Source organism: Oreochromis aureus, linkage group 19 (assembly GCF_013358895.1).
Source record: "Oreochromis aureus strain Israel breed Guangdong linkage group 19, ZZ_aureus, whole genome shotgun sequence".
Taxonomy (NCBI): Eukaryota; Metazoa; Chordata; class Actinopteri; order Cichliformes; family Cichlidae; genus Oreochromis; species Oreochromis aureus.
In genome coordinates, this window is record NC_052960.1 from 942,199 (window position 1) to 961,929 (window position 19,731).

The window sequence follows — 19,731 nt, forward strand, 5'->3', positions numbered from 1 at the left end:
AATCTGCAACCGGTTTGTAATCAGTCTGCATCCAGTATGCATCCAGTCTGCATCCAGTCTGCATCCAGTCTGCAACCAGTCTGCATCTGGTTTGTAACCAGTCTGCAACCAGTCTGCATCTGGTTTGTAACCGGTCTGTAACCAGTATGCATCCGCTCTGTAACCAGTCTGCATCCGGTCTGCATCCGCTCTGTAACCAGTATGCATCCGGTCTGTAACCGGTCTGCAACGGGTCAATTACACACATTCTGCTTGTGATGAATTGCAATAATTTGATCTGTTGCTGTCGACATAAACAGAAATACACATTAGCTGCTAACATTCAGAACCTCACAGATCTGAAAGAAATTTCTCCACAAATCGTTTCAAAAACATGGCAGACGAGCTCATCGGATGAACGCACATCGACTAATCTGTCTGTTATGAAATTAGACGCCAGTTATTTGCAAACCTTTGCTGATCTGTCTGAGAGCGAGGTCACCCAGAGGTGGAGGGTGTTGCACCATCATCTCTGCCTAAGAAAATACGAGCAGTCAGTCAGTGAATGCAGCAACCTCAATGCAATGACGAGAAACCACCGATGGGTCGGTCTATTTTTACTCTGTGTGTCAGAGAGAAGTGGAGGGAGACACCTCAGAGGTCACCTGCAGAGGCAGTGGAGCATGATGATAGGCTGACAAACACACACACACACGTGCACACACACGCACACACACAAAGACTGCTCTTTCACACTTGCAGCCACTTCACACATGCAGTGAAACACAAACCCGACATGCTGTGACCTCGTGTGTGTGTGTGTGTGTGTGTGTGTGTGTGTGTGTGTGTGTGTGTGTGTGTGTGTGTGTGTCTCTCTACTGAAACATCTGAATGTTTTTTATTCTTTTACATTTTTAGATTTGTGTATTGATTCTTCGTCTTTCTGCTGTTAAAGAAGAGCTCAGAGAAAACAAACCATGCAAACTGTCTGTGATCCAACGGGAATAGTCGCTGTTTTGACAGGTCAGCATATCAGAGTGCCAGACATCACGTTAATTCATACATACACCGTCGAAAAATTCCACCACGTGTGTCGGAGTCGTCAGTTGAAGACAAACAGAAGACAAACAGTAAGTAAATGATGTTCTTTTTTAACACAAGCACATTTTTCTTTTTACCAATTAATGGTTAAGGTTAGGTAGTCTGCTCGTCTCTCAACGTATGGTTATCGAACAAACACAGCTGTGATACACGCATACTGATCCGACATGTATGATCAAAACGTGGGCAAAAGGCTCGATCAGGAAATGCTGCACTTTCCAGTATTTTCAGTATTTGGCCCAAACCATCGTCCAGCAAACTGTCCGTTTGCATCGTTACTAAACCACAAAAGCTCAGACAGCAGACGGTCTGACGTCTTCAGAAAAGACTGAAAAATGAAATCTGTGTTTTTTTCGTGTTAAGTTAGAAGTTTGGAACTTTAAGGAAACAATAAAAATAAATGACGTTTTGGACTGTAGCCAGGTTTTCACATCATGTACATGTTATTTATTCTCTGTGGTTGTTTGCTGCATTAGACCTATTTTTATTAGCACATCAAATTAACCTTTATTTAAACAGGAAGTGAAGCTCTGCAGATGAGAATCTTTTTTGTTTCCTTTGCAGAGTTAAAATGAACCGTGCACATTTTGTCTGTGCTGAGCTGATGGAGACATGAAGGACTGCTCTGAGATCAGCTACTAAAATACTTAATGATCATTTTTCAGTCAGTTTAATCTAATAAACGAATTTCCCAGAGGAACCCACCCGAGGGATTAATAAAGTTTTATCTTATCTTATCTTAAAATGGATCATTTACGCAGGTCTGGAGGGACAAACACAGGTCATGAGCTTCCTGGACCTCTGAATATGAGGCCGCTCAGGTGCCGTCCTCCGGTCAGGTGGAGGTATAAATTCAAAGAGGAGAAGATCAGGTTTGACTTTAACTGTAACCGAAATGTGGTTTGTTAGTTTGATGTTTGGTTGTCCCATGCCTCCACCCCGACCTCCTCTGTACATCACCTTACCTGCTGTTGCTTCAGACACTTTGAACCGAACGACTCAAACGAGGATGCAAATACGTCGGAATCCAAGAAAAAAAACAAATGTGCTGCAAGAGCTCCTCCGGTGATTTCCAAGTTTCAGCATATTTTAGAAAACCATGAACCGCATATTTAAAATGAAAAAATGAATCAAAGTGCAGCACTTGGATAAATTCCTGCACAAACATCTTATTTAATTCAAACCAAAGAAAAAGCCGATCGTCCTTATCGGACCATTTTATTATTTTTCTTTGAAACGTCTGTCACAGTGCGCCCTCTGCTGGCTGCGCGTGTCCCTGCAGACTATAATGGTGTGTTTTCACAGCGATATCAGGGATGAGGCTGCTGTCTGCTAACAAGCCCCGCTCCGCCGCCCCCTCCTTCCCTTTGTGCCGACGGCTAAATCAGCACTGTTGCATCCTTCAAAACAGCACAGCGGGAGGAGAGCGGCCAAAACGGGGTGTGCAGGAACTCTTTAATTTGTTATGGGGCTGACGGGGAGCCATATCAATGATTCAACTATCTTATCTGGCCCTGTGATACGCATCGTGTAAATACATTCTCACTCTCTCCTTCACCCGGCACCCCTCTCAGTCTCTTCAGCACTTTGCTGTTATCATGGCGATCGATGGCGAGGTGATTATTATTCCTGCAGCACAGCCCACACGTAAACACACGCTGACCTCACTCATCAAGTGCAGAAACACACACACACACACACACACACACACACACACACACACACACACACACACACACACACACAGTGAGAGGTTGGGAGGTGGGCTGCTGATAACCTGCAGTTACAAGGTTAATGTGTGGTAGTACACATGCTCCGTGTCACACAGGAACATTAGTGCTCAGCCGCCTCGCACTTCATCATCTGGCGAGCAGAAGAACGCGCTGGACTCGATTCACGGGCGTCCGCAGAGAGCCGACAGACACACCTGGATGCAAATACGAGCAGAGACCGCACAGGTTTGTGTGTTCGTCTTTGTTAGAAACACAAAGCTAACAGCTACGACAACAAACTGCAGCTCGGAGCCACAGCTCATAATAATCCCTCCATCCTTCATCCTCGGTCTGAAACAAGCTGTGTTAGCTCCGCCCCCTTTCAGACAGCCTTCTTCTGATTCGCTACCTGAACTACATGTGGGTGTGTCTTCTCCACTCAAGATGGACTACTAAAAGCTGCAAGCCACTTTAAACCCCGCTCCTGATCATGCTGATTTAGTCAGGGTCATCTCTGATGAACGCATAAACAGCAGACTCCAGGCCAGGTGCTCACAGGCAGGTAACGGTTACCGTAGAGCCAACAGAGCTCCTCACTGTGGGTCAGGACTCGAGTTCTTTAATTCATCCACAGACTCGAGCCAGCAGAACAACAAATCTCACTAATCGTGAATGAATTTGATTCGTGGAGCAGTTCTGGCTTTGGGTGGACAATATAACATCTGATTCCCCTTAAGCCTCGTTTCATTGCCAGTCCTTTATTGACTTATGCATTATAAGTGTCCATATGCTAATTAACTGCAGCCGAGTGCCGTGAGCAGTGTTTCCACTGTGTTGCCTGTAGTGTCGCAGGTTTTCTAACTGCCTCATCACATCAGCAAAGCCTCTGATGTAACTGTGCCAAAAATATTATTTCATAATGTTGGAATCGGATAAAGACCCACAGGCCACGATCGATGAGTGTTTAAACAGCACTTAAAGGTTCAAAATATTACAGTTCTTTTTAAATAAAGGCACATTTATTTTTATGTAAAATTACCTTAAAGTGATCAAAATATTATTTTTACAAAATACTATATACAAAATACTCTTAATTGTTCATAATAAATCACTTTGATTTTTTATGAAACTCTATGGAGGCTTTTGTCATGGTGGCACATTCTTACCTGATGCAAGTTCATATGTAGTTTAATATTATACTACAGTATATTTGTAACTAACAGCAGCTCATTGTCTTTGTCTTGGAAATACTTTCTTTAAAGATAAAACACAATTTGGTGTCAATTTGAAAGAAAAGACAATGTTTAATATAAAAATGAAGCCAGAGGTCAAATGTGACATATATTAAATCTGTATATGGTACTTTCTATATGCTATGCTAACGCTAAGCTAGCCAAGACCCCAGAGTGACGTTAGAGCTGAGTGTATGCAGACTCCAGCCCTGCAGCCAGAGCCTGAACGTCAACAGGTGACAGACGTGTTTCTACAGCAGAATCACCATGACGACCGCTTTGAAGTGTCTGTGCTGGTTTCATCTTTGAGTAACAACCCCAACACCAATCACAACAAAGCAGAAATATCTCCAACATGCACAAACATTTGACCTCAGCATGAATGAAGAGATGGCGGTGACTCTGACGCTAACGAGAAGCCACCGAGAATCAATAAGTGACATTGATATTGGATTCCCGTCTGCACCGCTACAGAGTCTGATCAGAATTCACTCAAAACCTTTCCAGCAGTCGAGTTTTCAGACAGAATGAAAAACGGGATAAATACTTAAGAAACATGGTTTGCAACTATGACACGATAAACAGGCTGATACTCCGGACACTCGGCTAACCTGATGTAGCACTTCTTACATCAGTATGACAGTTTTCAGCTTTGCTAACATAATTAGCTCCCTACTCAAAATGATGACAAGTACATTACAGTATATGATGAACTGGTTTCAGCAGAGCACTGTTTGCACTGCAAACATCTTAAAGTCGGTTTAAAATGAACAAAGAATCAAAATGCATACACAGCAAATAGAAACCTATTGTTTTACCTCCCGGCGAGTGAGCTGGCTCGGTGGAGGTTTGTGTTCTCGGAGGGCCTTTTAACTCGATATCCAATAATGACTAACGACTCAGTCATTAATGACATTTATGACACTGCTCGTTTCCAACGGTTACAGGAAGTTTTCATCAGTACCAGAAAACACCAAAATCTGCTCACAGCATGAGATGATCTGAACCTGCTCTGAAGCTGTAATATGAAAACTTTAACACACGCATGTGTTTCCTGATGCACGGAGAGGCAGTCATGACAAAACTCCCTCAACATGATGAGTCAAATTAAACACACAGTTCTGTGTAGTGCATTCAAATGTCTGCGTGTAATGACATGCAAACACCCAGTAAAACCAGTAAGCTCAGAGTTTAACGTACACGACTCACTTCTGTCAGATTTACACAGACGTCAGGTCCTTTTAATCAGGTGCAAAGAAAAAAGCAGAGCATTAATGCTGATTGGCAAATAAGAATAAAAAAACCCACCTCACCAACCGTCAGTGACACTCTGCCTTAGCTCAGCGGCTGCTGTGGGACTTATTCCATCAGGTTCAGGGATCAATGCCATGAAAAAGGAGGTGAAGTCTGCACGTCACCTAAATAAAGCACCTAAAGCATCCCTCGGGCGGAGGCGCTCACCTCATGGTGCGGAGGTCCCAGCCTCGTATGGCCGTGTCGTTGGCTGTGGCGAGCTGGCTGCAGTTGTGGTGGGGGCTCCACTTGCCGGAGGTGAACTTCAGCTGACCTTTACCCTCAAGGGTGGCGGTGCTGGAGACCTGCAGAGGGACGGCGGCGCCTTCGTTAGCAGGGACAAGAATTTCATCTGTATGTGTGTGACAGGTCGAGCCGGAGCAGCTCATTAAATCAGCATAATGAGGCTTTATTAGGAGTCATTTTCTCTGCAGGCCGCTCTCAAAACTACAATCGCTCGCTAACAACTGTAGTAATATTTGGGGTATTAGTGGCACGCATCAGGGCGGCGGGTACACTCCTGCAAACACACCTCAACTCGTGCTGTTGGCGTTAAACTGATTCACTATTCGTTTAAAGACTCTAATAATAATCATTTCACAATACCTGCATATAAAGAAAGGCTGGATGTGTGCAGTTTGATGGGAGGACATGTCTGCACACTGCTTTTTAGCCTCGTTTAGCTCCACTGTCCTGAGACGGAGTGTGTCGGGAACAAGTTACAGCTTTAATTTACTGGAAAAAAAGATGCCAAAAACAAAAACAGGAGAGGGCGAGGGAGACGCAGACCACAGGAGGAGATCAGGGCAGAGTGGACACATGTGGGAACACAGCTGGACAGAACCTAACCAACAGGACACGAAGGAAACACAAGAGGGACTGTCAAAATAAAACAGGAAGTGACTAACACAGAGACGAGACTAAGGTATATGACCTTGACAAAACAACAGTGTAGACAGACACGGCTGACTTTAAACAGAAGACATGAAACAGAGACGAGACTGGACACGAAGGAGAACCAACATCTAACAAGAACCAAGAACTAGAAAATAAAAGTAATAATACTCCAGAACTCCAGCGGATGCACAGGGATCAATCTGGGCTTTGATATGTTGCTTTGTGATTCCAGCTTAAGTTATTGAATTATTAAATTATTGACGTTGTTGCTCCTTTGTGCATCAATAAGCAACCGGATGTTATCCGTAAGTCATAAAGTTGCGGTGCTGCCCTCCAGTGATCAACAAACACACTGAAAGAATAAAGTTCCTCACGCCGCAGATTCAAGGGGTCAGAATTTATTTCTAGTTTTTATAAAGAACACATTATGAGAAATATTAATACCTAAAACTTTATAGATAATTATCAAAGCTTCTTTCCAAAAACAGTTGGATGTCGACTTCGGTCGACCTCATCTTTCAAATAACAAACGCATCTTTTCCAAAACTCCCTCCAGCTCCAGGGATTAGCATTTAAAAGTTGTTTGCTATAAATCGTCAGGTATTGAAAAGCCTGATTCTTTCTCCCATTGTTGCTTCACATCCTCTGCATCGTCCTTGGTCAAAGAAGTGATGCTGTGATACAGTTTACGACTAATCTTTTGGTCCTTTTGCACATCAGTGAGGTTCTGTCGTGTCCAGATCCTTAAACCTCTTTCAGAAATATAAACGTCCTGCTTTCCGAACCCATCCGTCTGACACGAGGTGTTAAAATCACACAGCTCCTTCAACCATCCTGCATATGGAGTAAGGCTGGACAAATTTATCGACCATGGACGACAGACTGAGGCGTTCACCAAATGTTTTTACAAGAGGGACTTATGTATTTGCCCATCAGTAAGTTAGATTCAACCAACGTTATTAGAAAAGAGAAGCGGTCAACGGAAAAAAATAATAGGTCTGTTTTAACGGCACGCTATTCCAGCTGCGAACAAATGCACCCTCCTCAGAGTGCGAGGAATCACTGCTTTCCACGACATCATTTCCTTTGACAGATATTTAGATACAGCCAGCGTGGGGGGCTGGCTGTATCAGGAGCTGTCCTTTTCATATTTAACCGTTTTAGTAAAAGCACTTTGGATCTTCTGCTGGTGAAAAGCTTTTCCACAGCTTGTTGAGCTGCAGGATTGCTCCGCCCATCAAAAAGTCACCTGCGTGAGTATATCGCCTATCGTCCAAATATTTTACATATGGCCCAACCTTAATATGGAGCGAGTCCGGCTGTCTTATAGCGCTGGTGCAAAGCCAGGATGATTTGAGCAGATCTGTCCAGATGTTTAAAGAGAGATGAATCCATTGGCTGGATGCCTCAAGTATTTTTATTAACACCGTCGAGCAGTGATTAAAGGGTCGAGAACGGGAATCTCGCAGAGTTTCTGTATTTGCAAAACTTCAAGTTTGAATTTATTTGAGGTTATTTCCATCATAGAAGAAAACAATGGAGCCAGAAGAAGCTTTGCTCGTCTTCACGCAGTGGTTTGTTCTGTTTACGACAACACTGAACACGCTTGATTTGAATCTGAACGTCCAGAAACCGTCGCCGACGTGACGAGAGCACGCCAAAGCTTGGGCAAAGCTGCAACGATGAGTAGAGTAACGCTGATTTGCTCGAACGCTGCTCTCGCAGCTCCCCCATCAGTGTAATATTTAAGACTGATTGCTGCTGAAAGCCAAATCAAAGGGCTTTAAAGACGGTGCAATTGATTGCACCGTCTTTGGTTTTTAACACAAACACATTAAAGTGACAAAATGTCAGAGGAGCCCAGACGACAGGAGCTCAGCTGAAAGGCGGGCAGGTTAAACTGCAGCCGGCGACGTATATTTATCAAATCTGCTGCACATACTTCACACGGCAACAATGAAGGTGAAATGAATCAAAGTCAAAATGCTTCAAGGACTCTGAATTATAAAGCGTATCACTTCATCGGCTACTTTAAAAATGGAATCCAATTAATTCAGCGGGCCGCTTTGGAAATGATTATCTTTCCTTTAAACTGCGATGCATCCAACAATTCAAACAGCAGCTCCGCACCGCTTCATTTTTCTCTGCTCCCCGACTATCTGCAGGCTTCATCGTCACCCCCACCCCCTCCACCGCCCCTGCCTGTTGGAGCAAGGATCATCGATCGGCCCGTCACCGCACAGCGCCGCGGTACACTCTCATTATTTCAGCTAGAGAGGACAGACAGAGGGAGGCAGAGTGAGGAAGGCCGGCTGAGCAGGGAGGTTTAAAGGAAGGAGACCAAAGTAGGCAGAAGGGGAGAAGAAAGGAAGGAAATCTAAAGACAGGAGCTGAGGAGGAGGGGAGGAAGAGAACAAAGAGGAGAGGAGCGAGGCTTCCTCCGCGGCCTTGAAGAATATTTCCACGACTATTTCACGAATGTCCACTCGTAAACCTCGGCTTCTCCGTTTATGAAAAATCTCATTTACATGTCATTTGTAACCAGAGTTTCTGAGCGGCTCTGCGCCGCAGCCATGTCCACGCCAAATCCTCAGCCTCAAAAAGTAAAAGCTGGACACCGCCATCGTGACATCACTCGCCTTATGTCAGAGGCACCAGCAACAGACTGCAGATAACACAGACACGCCTACAGTGACGTCACCGCTGTAGGTGCTCAACGTTAGCATTTTGACCGACAACACTGATCATCGCCTGTCAGTGGGCGGGACCTGTCACAGAGCAGGTGAACATTTTGTCCTCAGAGTTTATGTTTGAAGCAGGAAAAACGTGGGTATCGTGAGGATTTGGCTGTGTGGGGCGTTCCCGGTCTGCAGGGCTCAGGATCTATCAAAGACGGTCCAAAGGAACAAGGAAGGAACGGCGGCGAACCAACGGCGGTGAGTCACGGCCACGGGGAGCCAAGGCTGGCCCGTGTGCAGACAAGCTGCTGTAGCTCAAACTGCTGAAAAGGTTCATGCTGGTTCTGATGGAAAAGTGTCAGGACACACTTACCTGGAGAACACCTGGCACCAGGATGCACTATGGGAAGAAGGCGAGCTGACCGAGGCAGTGTGACACTTTGGTTGATGTTCTCCTGGGAAACTTTGGGTCCTGCCGTCCATGTGGATGTTTGACACGTACCACCTACCTAAGCGTACCTGCAGACCAGTGTTCGCCCTCACATGGACATGGTGCTCCCTGATGGCTGTGGTCTCTTTCTGCAGGATAACGCACTCTGCCATAAAGCAGAAGTGTTTCAGGAATAGTTTCAGGTGTTGACTTGGCCTCCAGTGGAGCATCTGTGGGCTGTGCTGATAAACTGATGGGTGTATATCCAGCTGTATGGGAGCGTCACACAGACACCTGCTAATCAGTAACAGCCACATAAAATCAGAGGATTTTACTCAAACTGGAGCACAGCCTCTGGGAGGGTCTGTTAGTACAGTGACCTCACAGCAGCCATATTACTGATGATGTCATCACAAACGCTCCGAAAGGCTCCAGCAGCGCAAACACAGCGCTCCACGTAGCTGAGGTTTTTTAGTGCTTGGCTTCATTTTTCACCCTTTTTACAACAACGTAGCGTCGGAGGACGTGTTGCCAGCGCTCTTTAAACAAGTGTGAAATAAAGTCTCCTTCTTCCTGCGAAGCGATTCCTCTCCCAAACGTGCAGACAGACTCTGAGCTCTTCAAAGAGCAGACGCGCTCCCCGACTCGAGGCTCTGGAAACTCGTCCAGCAGCAGCACAGCCGGAGCGCCGTGCATCCCAGGTTCCCAGCTTTATTAGCACACTAACCAAATTAGGGGCCCTAACAAGGCAGCACACACAACACTGGGGGACGCATTCATTTAGGACGCAAGCGGCACTAATGCAGAGCTATCTGTCAAAGCGGCGCACAGCCATGCCTTCTCTGCACGTCGAGAGAGCGTTAGTGTGCGTTTGTGGAGCAGATGTGCAGGAAAAGGTGTGTGGGTGTGTGTGAGTCAGCCGAGATGTTTTCACTCAGTCCCACCAGCTGGGCTAATTGATGAGCCACACACACACAGTAATCTAGCCCAGGCCCTGGAGACAGACATGGACGCTGCAGCTGGACATGCTGGAGATGAACACGCCACCATGTGACAGACAGGGGGCGCCGGAGGGGGGCGGGGCCAGATTAACATCCTCATCAGCACCGGAGGAATCCGTCTCTCCTCTTTTTCATTCCCTCTCTCCTTATCGGGCTCTTTTCCCAATCGCTGGTTCCATATTTGATTATTTGTGTTTCTACTTCAGTTCCAGGTGACTTCAGGTGGATTAGTTCCCTTTAGTGTTCCCTTCCTCCTCTGTTTAGTTGTGTCAGGTTGTAAATGTATGTGTAGTTAACTTCCTGTTTTATTTTGATAGTCTTTGGTCTCTTGTGCTTTGAGTTTACTTCCTTGTTCCTGCTGTGTATCCTCCCGTTTGCCTCTCACCATCATCATCTTATGGACACCTCAGTTGTCTCCTTGCCCTCTGTCGTCTCCTCCCTCTAGGTCGTGTTGTTCCGTGTTTTCCCACAGTTTAAACTTCCTGCCTGTGAAACACAAACTCGACGCTGAACATGTGGAATCTGTGCCGCCCTTCATTTTTGATGAACGGGGAGGATCTTCCACTTAAAGAGCATTAAACACTGGGAACGTTTTCTGCCTCCAGACTGCCTGGGAAACCGGAGAAGCCTGCAGACACAAACGTCCCACCGGGACAGCATCCTGCAGGAGTCTGCAGGTCCTCCTGCGACATGTCTGATGGACGCCATCGGTAATCGGTGAGGATGATTTAAAGCATTTCTAACCCGATGATAATGACGTGAACCGACTGCTTCATTAAATCAAACACACTCACCTGCCACTTCATTAGGTACACCTGTTCAGCTGCTCGTCAACTCAAACATCTAGTCAGCCAATCACAGGGCAGAAACTCGCTGCATTCAGACATGTGGACATGCTGAAGATGACCTGTCCCTGCGTCTGATTGGTCAGGTGTTGCTGGTGAACGCAACTCGACTGATAAACCCTGGAACGACTTCTCCAACAGTGCAGCTCGTGAATGACCACATCTCTCACACACACACACACACACACACACGTACAGGTGTGTGTGACCTGGCCGGCCTTTATGTGAATCACTAAACGAGTGCATGAATCACTAATGACTCATCTAAAATCATCGCTCCGGATGGAACAACACACTCATGAAAGCCGGGGCCGACCCACGCCGCCGCTCTATTACTTCTTCCACACGCGCCCGACGCACGCCATTATTTCCAGGCTTTAAACACATAATGGGGCTTTTGAGTGCAAAGCTGGCAGGTTGGAAGACTGAGAGCTTACAGTGAAGAGCCTCTTCACCCTGCATTAGGAAGGACAGGACTGCCAACGAATTGACCGAAAGCGTCTACGCACGATTCAGCCACACACTCAACGCTTTATTTTTACTGCAGTGAAAGTCTCGAGCGTGAGGCGTCTGCAGCGTAACAGGGGATCCTGGGTGGAAGCGGGTTCTCCCAGTTTGCACTGGAGAAACCAGAAGAGTCCAGGACTTCTCTCCTTTCAGCTCTTAACTCTGCGCCTCGTCCCTCACTACATCCGTGAAACTTCTCTGAGGTCTTCCTTCATGATGTTTTCTCCGATATAACTGCACCTCTGCAGGCTCACCTTACTGTAAACACTTGCCTGATGAGTTCATGGACTTCAGGTCAAAGTTCTAAGTGTCAGAATGACGGATTATCGGAGGCATGGAATAAATATCTGAGTAAACTGTATATGAGACCACCGACCGGCCTGTGCAGTCCTCTAACTTCTAACTTGCACGAGCTAACGGTCGCCGTTTATGAAGGTCATGTACTTCTGGAATCAGTGCATCACAGTGCAGAGACAGACGCCATCACAGGGCAGGAAGAAGACGCCGAAAATGGATCCAGGAGAAGGTCTGAGACGATCCACCCAGAGCACGAGGCCGGTCACTAATCTGCTGCTGCCTGGTTTGGATTACCGGCTGTGGAAAAGTCCTGATCCTCGGTTTCACGTCCACGCTGAGTGGATTCTCTTATGAAGGTTTCAGAGCTGCAGGACGTTACAGGAAAACAGACGCTTGAACCGCGACCACGTTGGGTAAATGAATAAACGAGGGGATAAAGTTTATGCAACAATTCTGATTTCATCGTCTGTTAACACAAAACAACGACTGACTAAAGCGTCATTAACTGAAGTCGATCTTACTGAAGCAGCAGAGCGGCGTCCGCACGCGTTTCGAGAGCGAGATGCTGGGCTTCACGCGTGGTGTGTAATGTTCCTCACACATACATCAGGTTGTGTACTGCAGCGCCTGTAAGTGAAACTTAATGTATAACTGCAGCAGCTCTACTTCAGTGAACTGTGAAAGGAGATGGAACGATTTCTCTCGTACTTATTAAACAAGACTATTACTGTCACAGCGGGAGCGGCTTGACCAGAATAATATTAAAGCAGCCACAGCGCACGTGTGTGTGTGTGTGTGTGTGTGTGTGTGTGTGTGTGTGTGTGTGAGTGGCAGGATGAATAGTGGTCGCTGTGCTGTTGTCACACACAGAGAGGATGTGTGCGTCTGATAACACCAGGACGATATGGCAGTTATCAAATAATGAGTTAGCTATTGTGCGATACGGCGTGCGTGCCTCTGGTTTACAGTTTCCTCACCGTGGCCTGTGTGGAGCTCTCCTGCAGGTCCCAGAGCAGCGCGTGGTTATCAGCCAATGAAATCACGCGCTTGCCGTCCCCCATGGGCTCCCACAGCACGCTGTACATACACAAAAGACACACAAACACAGACGCACAGGGCTACGGTCAAATCGAGCACAAACATGCTGCAGACATGCAGGGGGCGGGGTCTGTGACATCTGCAGCGATGGTCACACAGATGCGTCCTGCATGTTTAAAGAAGATAAATGTGTTTCAAAATGATTTGTAGAAGAAAATTAATAAGAAATCAGTTAAAATAATTCTGCATGAGTTAAGCAAGACCTCGAAACCTGCAGTTCCACTAGTGTCCAGCAGAGCAGAAACAAACATGTTTACAGCCTGATGCACAAACTGTTTGGGCTTGTAGATCACTTCCTCTTTCACAACAGCTGTTTAAGGCTTAAATTTTGCATTATTAGGGGCGTGGCCTCTGACTGACAGCTGCATGGTGACACAGGCGGCTGTCGGTTGCCCTTGGATGTTGGTTGGTCTTTTGTTTTATCCTGCCCTCCTTTTGAATTACAGTTAGTCATTTGTGTTTGAGTTTTTTTCCTTTTTTCCTTCCTATTTTCCCGACTGCCTGACTCACCTTTATTGTTCCCACCTGTGTCTCGATTGCTAACTGACCCTCTGTGCACACCTAGTATCATCATTCCCTCCATCTTACCAGATAGTCTGTTTACTTCCTGTATCCATCACGTTTCTCTTCTTCTTATCTTTGTCACCTGTGAAAATCTGACCATTCGGATCAATAATGTGGCTGCTGTGAGTGTAACTGTACTAAAAGACCATCCATGAAGTCTCAGCTCATATTAGCACGTATCTCTGGCAATAAAACCCCAAACATGCTATTGTTGGTGTGGATGACATCACAGTGGTGGCTTGTACTTCCAGCAAACAAAACCAACTTCAGGTTCTTTGAATCGGCGTTTAATGGTGCCAGGAGTTTTGAGGAGCAGAGCAGAACCATCAGCGGTGATTGTTCTGTGTAGCAGAGCTGCGATACGCCTCACTCCTCCGAGCCATGGAGCCCTGTTGTTGTCTAAACTATTGAAAACCCATCAGTGAGTCATTCTGTTGCACTGGGCTACACGCTCCTTTGTTAACATAAGCTCGCTGTAGTTTATTTTGAGCCAAATCCACACACGCTGCTGCCACCAATACTCACCGGCGCGCCAAACTGGTATTGACCTACCCGTTTACAGAAAAACCAAACACACCAAACAGAAACAAAAGAAAAATAATACCTTTAAAAAATGCCAAATCCTTTAATCCTCCTGTCGGTTACAAACAACCGGAGCCGGATGCTGGAGGCTCATTTTTAAATAAAGCTCGTGCGAGGCTGTAGTCACGCTTTAACACAATTTAGGGTGAACTCATAAACCAGCTGGAAAAAAACACTTCCTCTTCCCAGCAGGTGGCACTATGACGACGGTGGTATTCCTCCCTCTCCGGACGCTCAGGTGCTCATTAAACATGGACGCCTCCAGCAGAGCTTCAGGTAAAGAAACCTTTGGTGCACTCTGTTTCCAGCATGATTAGCGTAAATAAATTAGGAATAAACAGGAAAATGTTTTAAATCATTTGAGTTTTAAACTTCAATGCAAACAAAAGTTGGTCAAAAATTGTGACAAAGTATCACGTGCTCTCCTACAGCAGCTTTGCATGATCCACAGATCATAATAATCCTTCTGTATCTCACACTGAGCCTCAGCACAGCCCCGCTGAAACAAGCAGCCTGAGCGCCTTCCTTAAAGACAACTCTCTTCTGATTGGCTGTCCCGGTATGCCAGCCGTACCCTCACGGTGACATCACATAGTGTGTGTTTGATTACTGAGCATACACTCATCTCATTATTAGAAACCCTGGCCATGTTTAAACTCGTACAGGTGAAACTCCTCCCATGATTTAGGTTTGGATGCTCTCATCAGGTCACGCCCCTCTGGCCCCTCTGAAGCACGGCTGCTACTTTGACATCACTCACACAGCACACAAAGTTTGTGTTTGTGTGTCCATAAAACCTCCTGAGTGCTCACAGTGCTTTGAACCGCTACGAGAAGGCACGCACTAAACTTCAGATCCATCTCCTCTGAACGTCCCTCAGGTGTCTCAGGACGTTACCGTGGATCTCCACGCTGACACGTGCAGGGACCATCGGGACAAATTAAAGCCGCAGTGCCAGAACCGGTCCAGAGGTGCACGAAGAGGTGATCTTGAGATCAAATCAGCATCAGGACCTTCTGATCACACTCATAAAAAAGAGAAAAAAGCCCATTAGTGCACTTTAAACGCTGCTCTGTGAGAGCTCTTAGTCACATTAGCAGCTTTCTGCACAACAGCCACGAGAGTGACAAAAGCACATAAGCTCAGCCTGGTGAGCACAGAGGACCCAGTTCTGTCAGTCTACTCTGCAGCAGTAAAGTACAGTAGAGCGTTTACTGCACGCTTTGATTCCTCCTGCGCGCGCCCGTCTGCAGAGTATCGATCCTTTGCTGCAGCTTCTTTAGGCGAGCTCTGCTCTGCGCTCTACTTAAACTCTGTATTCTGGAGAGACCCTGCACACCGGAGCACTAACTGTTGTTCATTATTCCCTGGATGCTGATGGGATCGCTTGTTTGCTTTTGTTCCCCCCTCTTAGTTTGGATGGTTTAGCAGCTAAATCGAGACAGAAAGCGAGCGAGTGGTCAAAGAAAGACGACAGCCCGAGCGAGAAAGCCCTGCTTTTAACCCCGAGTCCTGCCAGCTGTAAAAGCAATGTGTCAGTGCAGTCAGAGACCTGGCAATAAGCTAAATATAACCTTGGCCAGGAAAAGCTGCTATATGCTCGTTAGGGTTTTGATTTAGTGTGACTTTTCAGCTGCGTCTAATCTGGGTTAGAGGATGTAAAATGTCAGCAGCGCGGTGCAGACGTGGTCTGGCTGAAGGTCTGGATGTCTGTCACGGCTAGAAAACCGCTGCGATTAGAGCTTCACTAAATGATGCCATTTATTTAAGGAGTTCATCAATTAGACAACTCCATTTCCTTGGACTCATCTGTCAGCTTGAAGCGGCAGCAACAATGCCAGCGTTTGAAAAGGAGAGAGAGGAGGTGAGAGTGTTCAGGGGAGATAAAAGAAATGACAGGGGAAAGGAGGGGAAGTTAAAGTTTGCTTTTGGGTTTAATCCAGGCTTCAAATACGCACAGTGCTATTAGAAAAGGTGGAGCAGCGTCGGAGGGAGGGAGGGGAGTTTATAAGGCTGTGAAATCACAGCTGCTGAGGGCGGCTTTTACTGCCCTCCTGAGGAGCAGCGAGTCATGGACGCACTCACAGCACGCAGCCTTCGTTTTGTCATTTAGGAGCACCTCACACTGACTCACAGTCAGACCCTGCAGCCTGAAAGGGAAGATGGTTTCCTAAATCTCCCTTAATGCATTTCTCACACTCGGTGAAGAACCTGTGCAGCATGCCACCTTCAAGGGCCGGACAACTAAATTTATCCATAAACAAACCGCATCGCTAAACGATAGGGCGACCAGATCGCAACAAACTCCAAGTGGAGCTAAACAAAGATGGGACATAATCTGAAAGAACTGCAGCTCACAGGACAGCAGAGCATGAATATATCTGCATCCAACCATGGTGCAACAGCTCATCACATGATGCTCATCCTGGATTATTCTTAATCTTCACTAATAACACTTCACTGTCCGTCCACTGTTTAAAAACAGAGATTCTCACACCCAGTAATCTTTCCACATGAATAATCCACCGTGTCCCAACCAAGTTCTTTAGTACGTTTAATCCCAATCTAAAAAAACTCCAAACTTAAAACTGAATTTACTATAAGATTAACTCAAGGGAAGACTTAGGCAAAGCTAGCATAATTCAAAACCTTGCAAACCCAACTGTAACTGTTGGAAGCCAAACTAACAATCGAAGGTAACATCTGATCAATCGATTGATGCTTTGTGTCCCCAAAAGGAAGGCAAGTCCCCACAAAAGCCATGTGAACACTCTGTCCCCTTAATGTAGCAAAACAAGTACAAACACACACACACACACACACACACACACACACACACACACACACTGAGTGCTCCACGTACACCTTGTCGATGGAGACTGCAGCATGTTCGATACCACCTCTCCTTCCTTCCTAAACACACACTTCAGCGCACCACAGGACCAATTAAAACACACTCCGCTTTGGGATTCACAGCCCATCGTTCCCTGTAGGATCAATTAATTCATGCAATACTGAGAGGCAGACAGTTCGCCTCCCTGCGTCTCTCTCTCTTATGAAACACTCCAAGTTATGTGCGTTTGACCTTGAGCTCTGCAACAAGCTGGCACACCGTGTACTGGAATGTATGCTGGGAGAGCTGTGGAGCTTTTACAGCCCCATATATCCACGTCGAGCCATGCACCCTCTCTCTCTCTGCTCGCCCACTCTGTTGTGCGTTGCATCCATATGAGTTTAATCCCCCGTTACAGAGAAGCCAACACAAACACTTCCTGGTCCTATTTGGGCACGAACACAGGAACAAACAGAGCATCATGGACGGACGGACAAACACAGTGTTGCTACGTGCAAACTCGCCAGATCTGCATCTCCACAACTTCACTTCCTGGCATCACCAGTGGGACGATCTAAGCTACAAACTCCACCCAAACTGAAACATGTGACATGTGAACATGACATGTTCCGGGAGCGTTTTAATGACACCTGGATTTTAACCCAAACCACCATGAAGCAGGCTCAAACCTCTGTTTCCTTTGTTTAGTGTAAAGAAGTCAGAAACCCGTCAGCACAGCTCAGACTTACAGACACACGTTACCCTGGAACTTAAAAGAAGACGTTTTCAGTCCTGCTTTTCCTTTACAGTAGAATCCTGAATGAAAAAATAAAATAAATAGAAACTTCCACAATGAAAAACCTAAACTGTTCTGTTATGTAACATTTATCTGGCTGTATGTCAGCAATAGGTGATTTTTCCTATTCAGGCTGTAAAACTGGTGAAAGCCTCAAATTTACGTCCTTTTCGCCTTTCAATCGGCTGGATTGGGCCCTTTGACGGTCCCCGGGCCTTACGTTTAAACCCTCTGCATCAGGACATCACTTGATTTTAACATCTTCCACCTGCCTTCTAATGTGGACTATTTCCGGTGTGTCTTTGTGTCCTGGATGCTAGAAAGCTTCAGTTTTCAGCCCCAGAGGTTTTAGTCTGCTTTGCAGTGCCGACCCTGCAGGAGTCCCACAAACCACCCTGTGGAAAACAGCCAAGCCTCAGCTCCACCTGTGATGATACAGGTGGAGGTGGGGTCACAATAAACTGGAATTACCATTTAAGGTAACTGCGAGCTCAGCCACAGACAGATCATTTCTTTGTGCAGCAGCTGCCGTCACTGACGGGAAAAAGCAGCAGAGCTGCAGTCCAGTGCCTGCACGCACGCACACACACACACACACACACACACGTCTGATAGTCCACATGAGAGCCCACGTCGGGGGTCCAATTGATTGAGACGAGGCGACGCTCACAGTGAAAATAAGGCTCACAAAGACTCGGTCGACTCGTATTTTGCATGACGAGGCCGGGACGCAGACAGAGAGCAGAGCCCGTCGGGCCTTACAAACGACCACACAACAATAACACACATGGCTGCATTCGTGTGTGTGTGCACACAAACACACACAATCACCCCATAAACACCTCCTACCCCCTCCTGTCACACCCCACTTTAGAAAATCAACCTCGCTGCCTTTTGCGCTTTACCGCTCCCTCCTAGGGCCGTGATTGGCTCAAATGGCTCCACAGGAATCGATGCACTCATCTGGCAAGGCTCCCAATCGAAACCAAGTGCAGGAAGAGGGGGAAAAAACACAACATGATTTTCCCGAGGTTTGTTTAGTCCCGTTATTTTTATTTTTTTGTGTGTGCTTTGCCGATATTTCCATTCAGAGCACGCTTCACGACGGGCAGAGGCTCGAATGTTTGCCCACCCAAACAATGAGGGGATTTGGGGAGGAAAAAAGTGTTATTGTTGCCGGGAGTGGAGGGACTCGCCGGCAACCGGAAAACGCACACATGAAGGATGCGGACACGCTACAGTGGACACACAAGCAGGTGAACAAACACACAAAACAGACAAAAGCCTCATAAGAACTCAGATGTCTTTACTCTTTGTCTTCTTGCACACACAAACATGCACGGGTGGTGCAAGCTGCCAGTATTATCACTGTGTGTGTGTGTGTGTGTATACTTGCGCTGCTATCTAACAGTGGACTGCTGTGTCATTACAAATCCACAGATACAGGACCGAGGGGCAAAGTGAGGACATTTTTCTAGTCCTGTGTTGGTCCTGCTTTAAATGATGATTAAATGATTTATAAAAAAAAAATCATTTTGGTAAATGAGGCGCAGCTGTGATTGATAACTAAATGTACAGTTAGATAAAGGATTAATAATTGCCGCGGGGCTGTACAGGGCGTGGCTAACAGTGACTTCCTGTATTTAAACTGTTGTAAATGACTTATCAAACATATCTCATGGATGATCCACAGAGAACAATCCTGCCACAAGCTGCAATCAGTTTTTATCTAAATTACTTTCATATATTCTTTATTTGTCAAGAGGGCAGCAGAAATTACAGCAACACGTAATTTTCTATAAAGATATTTTAAATGGTCAAAAAGATACATTACAATATTTACTGATCTACATAATTGATATATAGCCAAATCGTAACTTCTGTTG

General features: G+C 46.2%; 1 protein-coding gene across 3 annotated transcripts in view; it reads right to left on the reverse strand.

Annotated features, from left to right (window-relative positions):
• eipr1 (EARP complex and GARP complex interacting protein 1) overlaps positions 1 to 19,731 on the reverse strand; it is a 45,500-nt gene that overhangs the window by 13,784 nt on the left and 11,985 nt on the right. For all 3 annotated transcript variants that reach the window (XM_031749708.2, XM_039603530.1, XM_039603529.1), the window contains 2 exons: positions 12,950 to 13,049; positions 5,486 to 5,622 (listed from right to left, as the gene is read on the reverse strand). In XM_031749708.2, the coding sequence (XP_031605568.1) occupies positions 5,486 to 5,622; positions 12,950 to 13,049 (237 nt within the window). The remainder of the gene's footprint in view (positions 1 to 5,485; positions 5,623 to 12,949; positions 13,050 to 19,731) is intronic.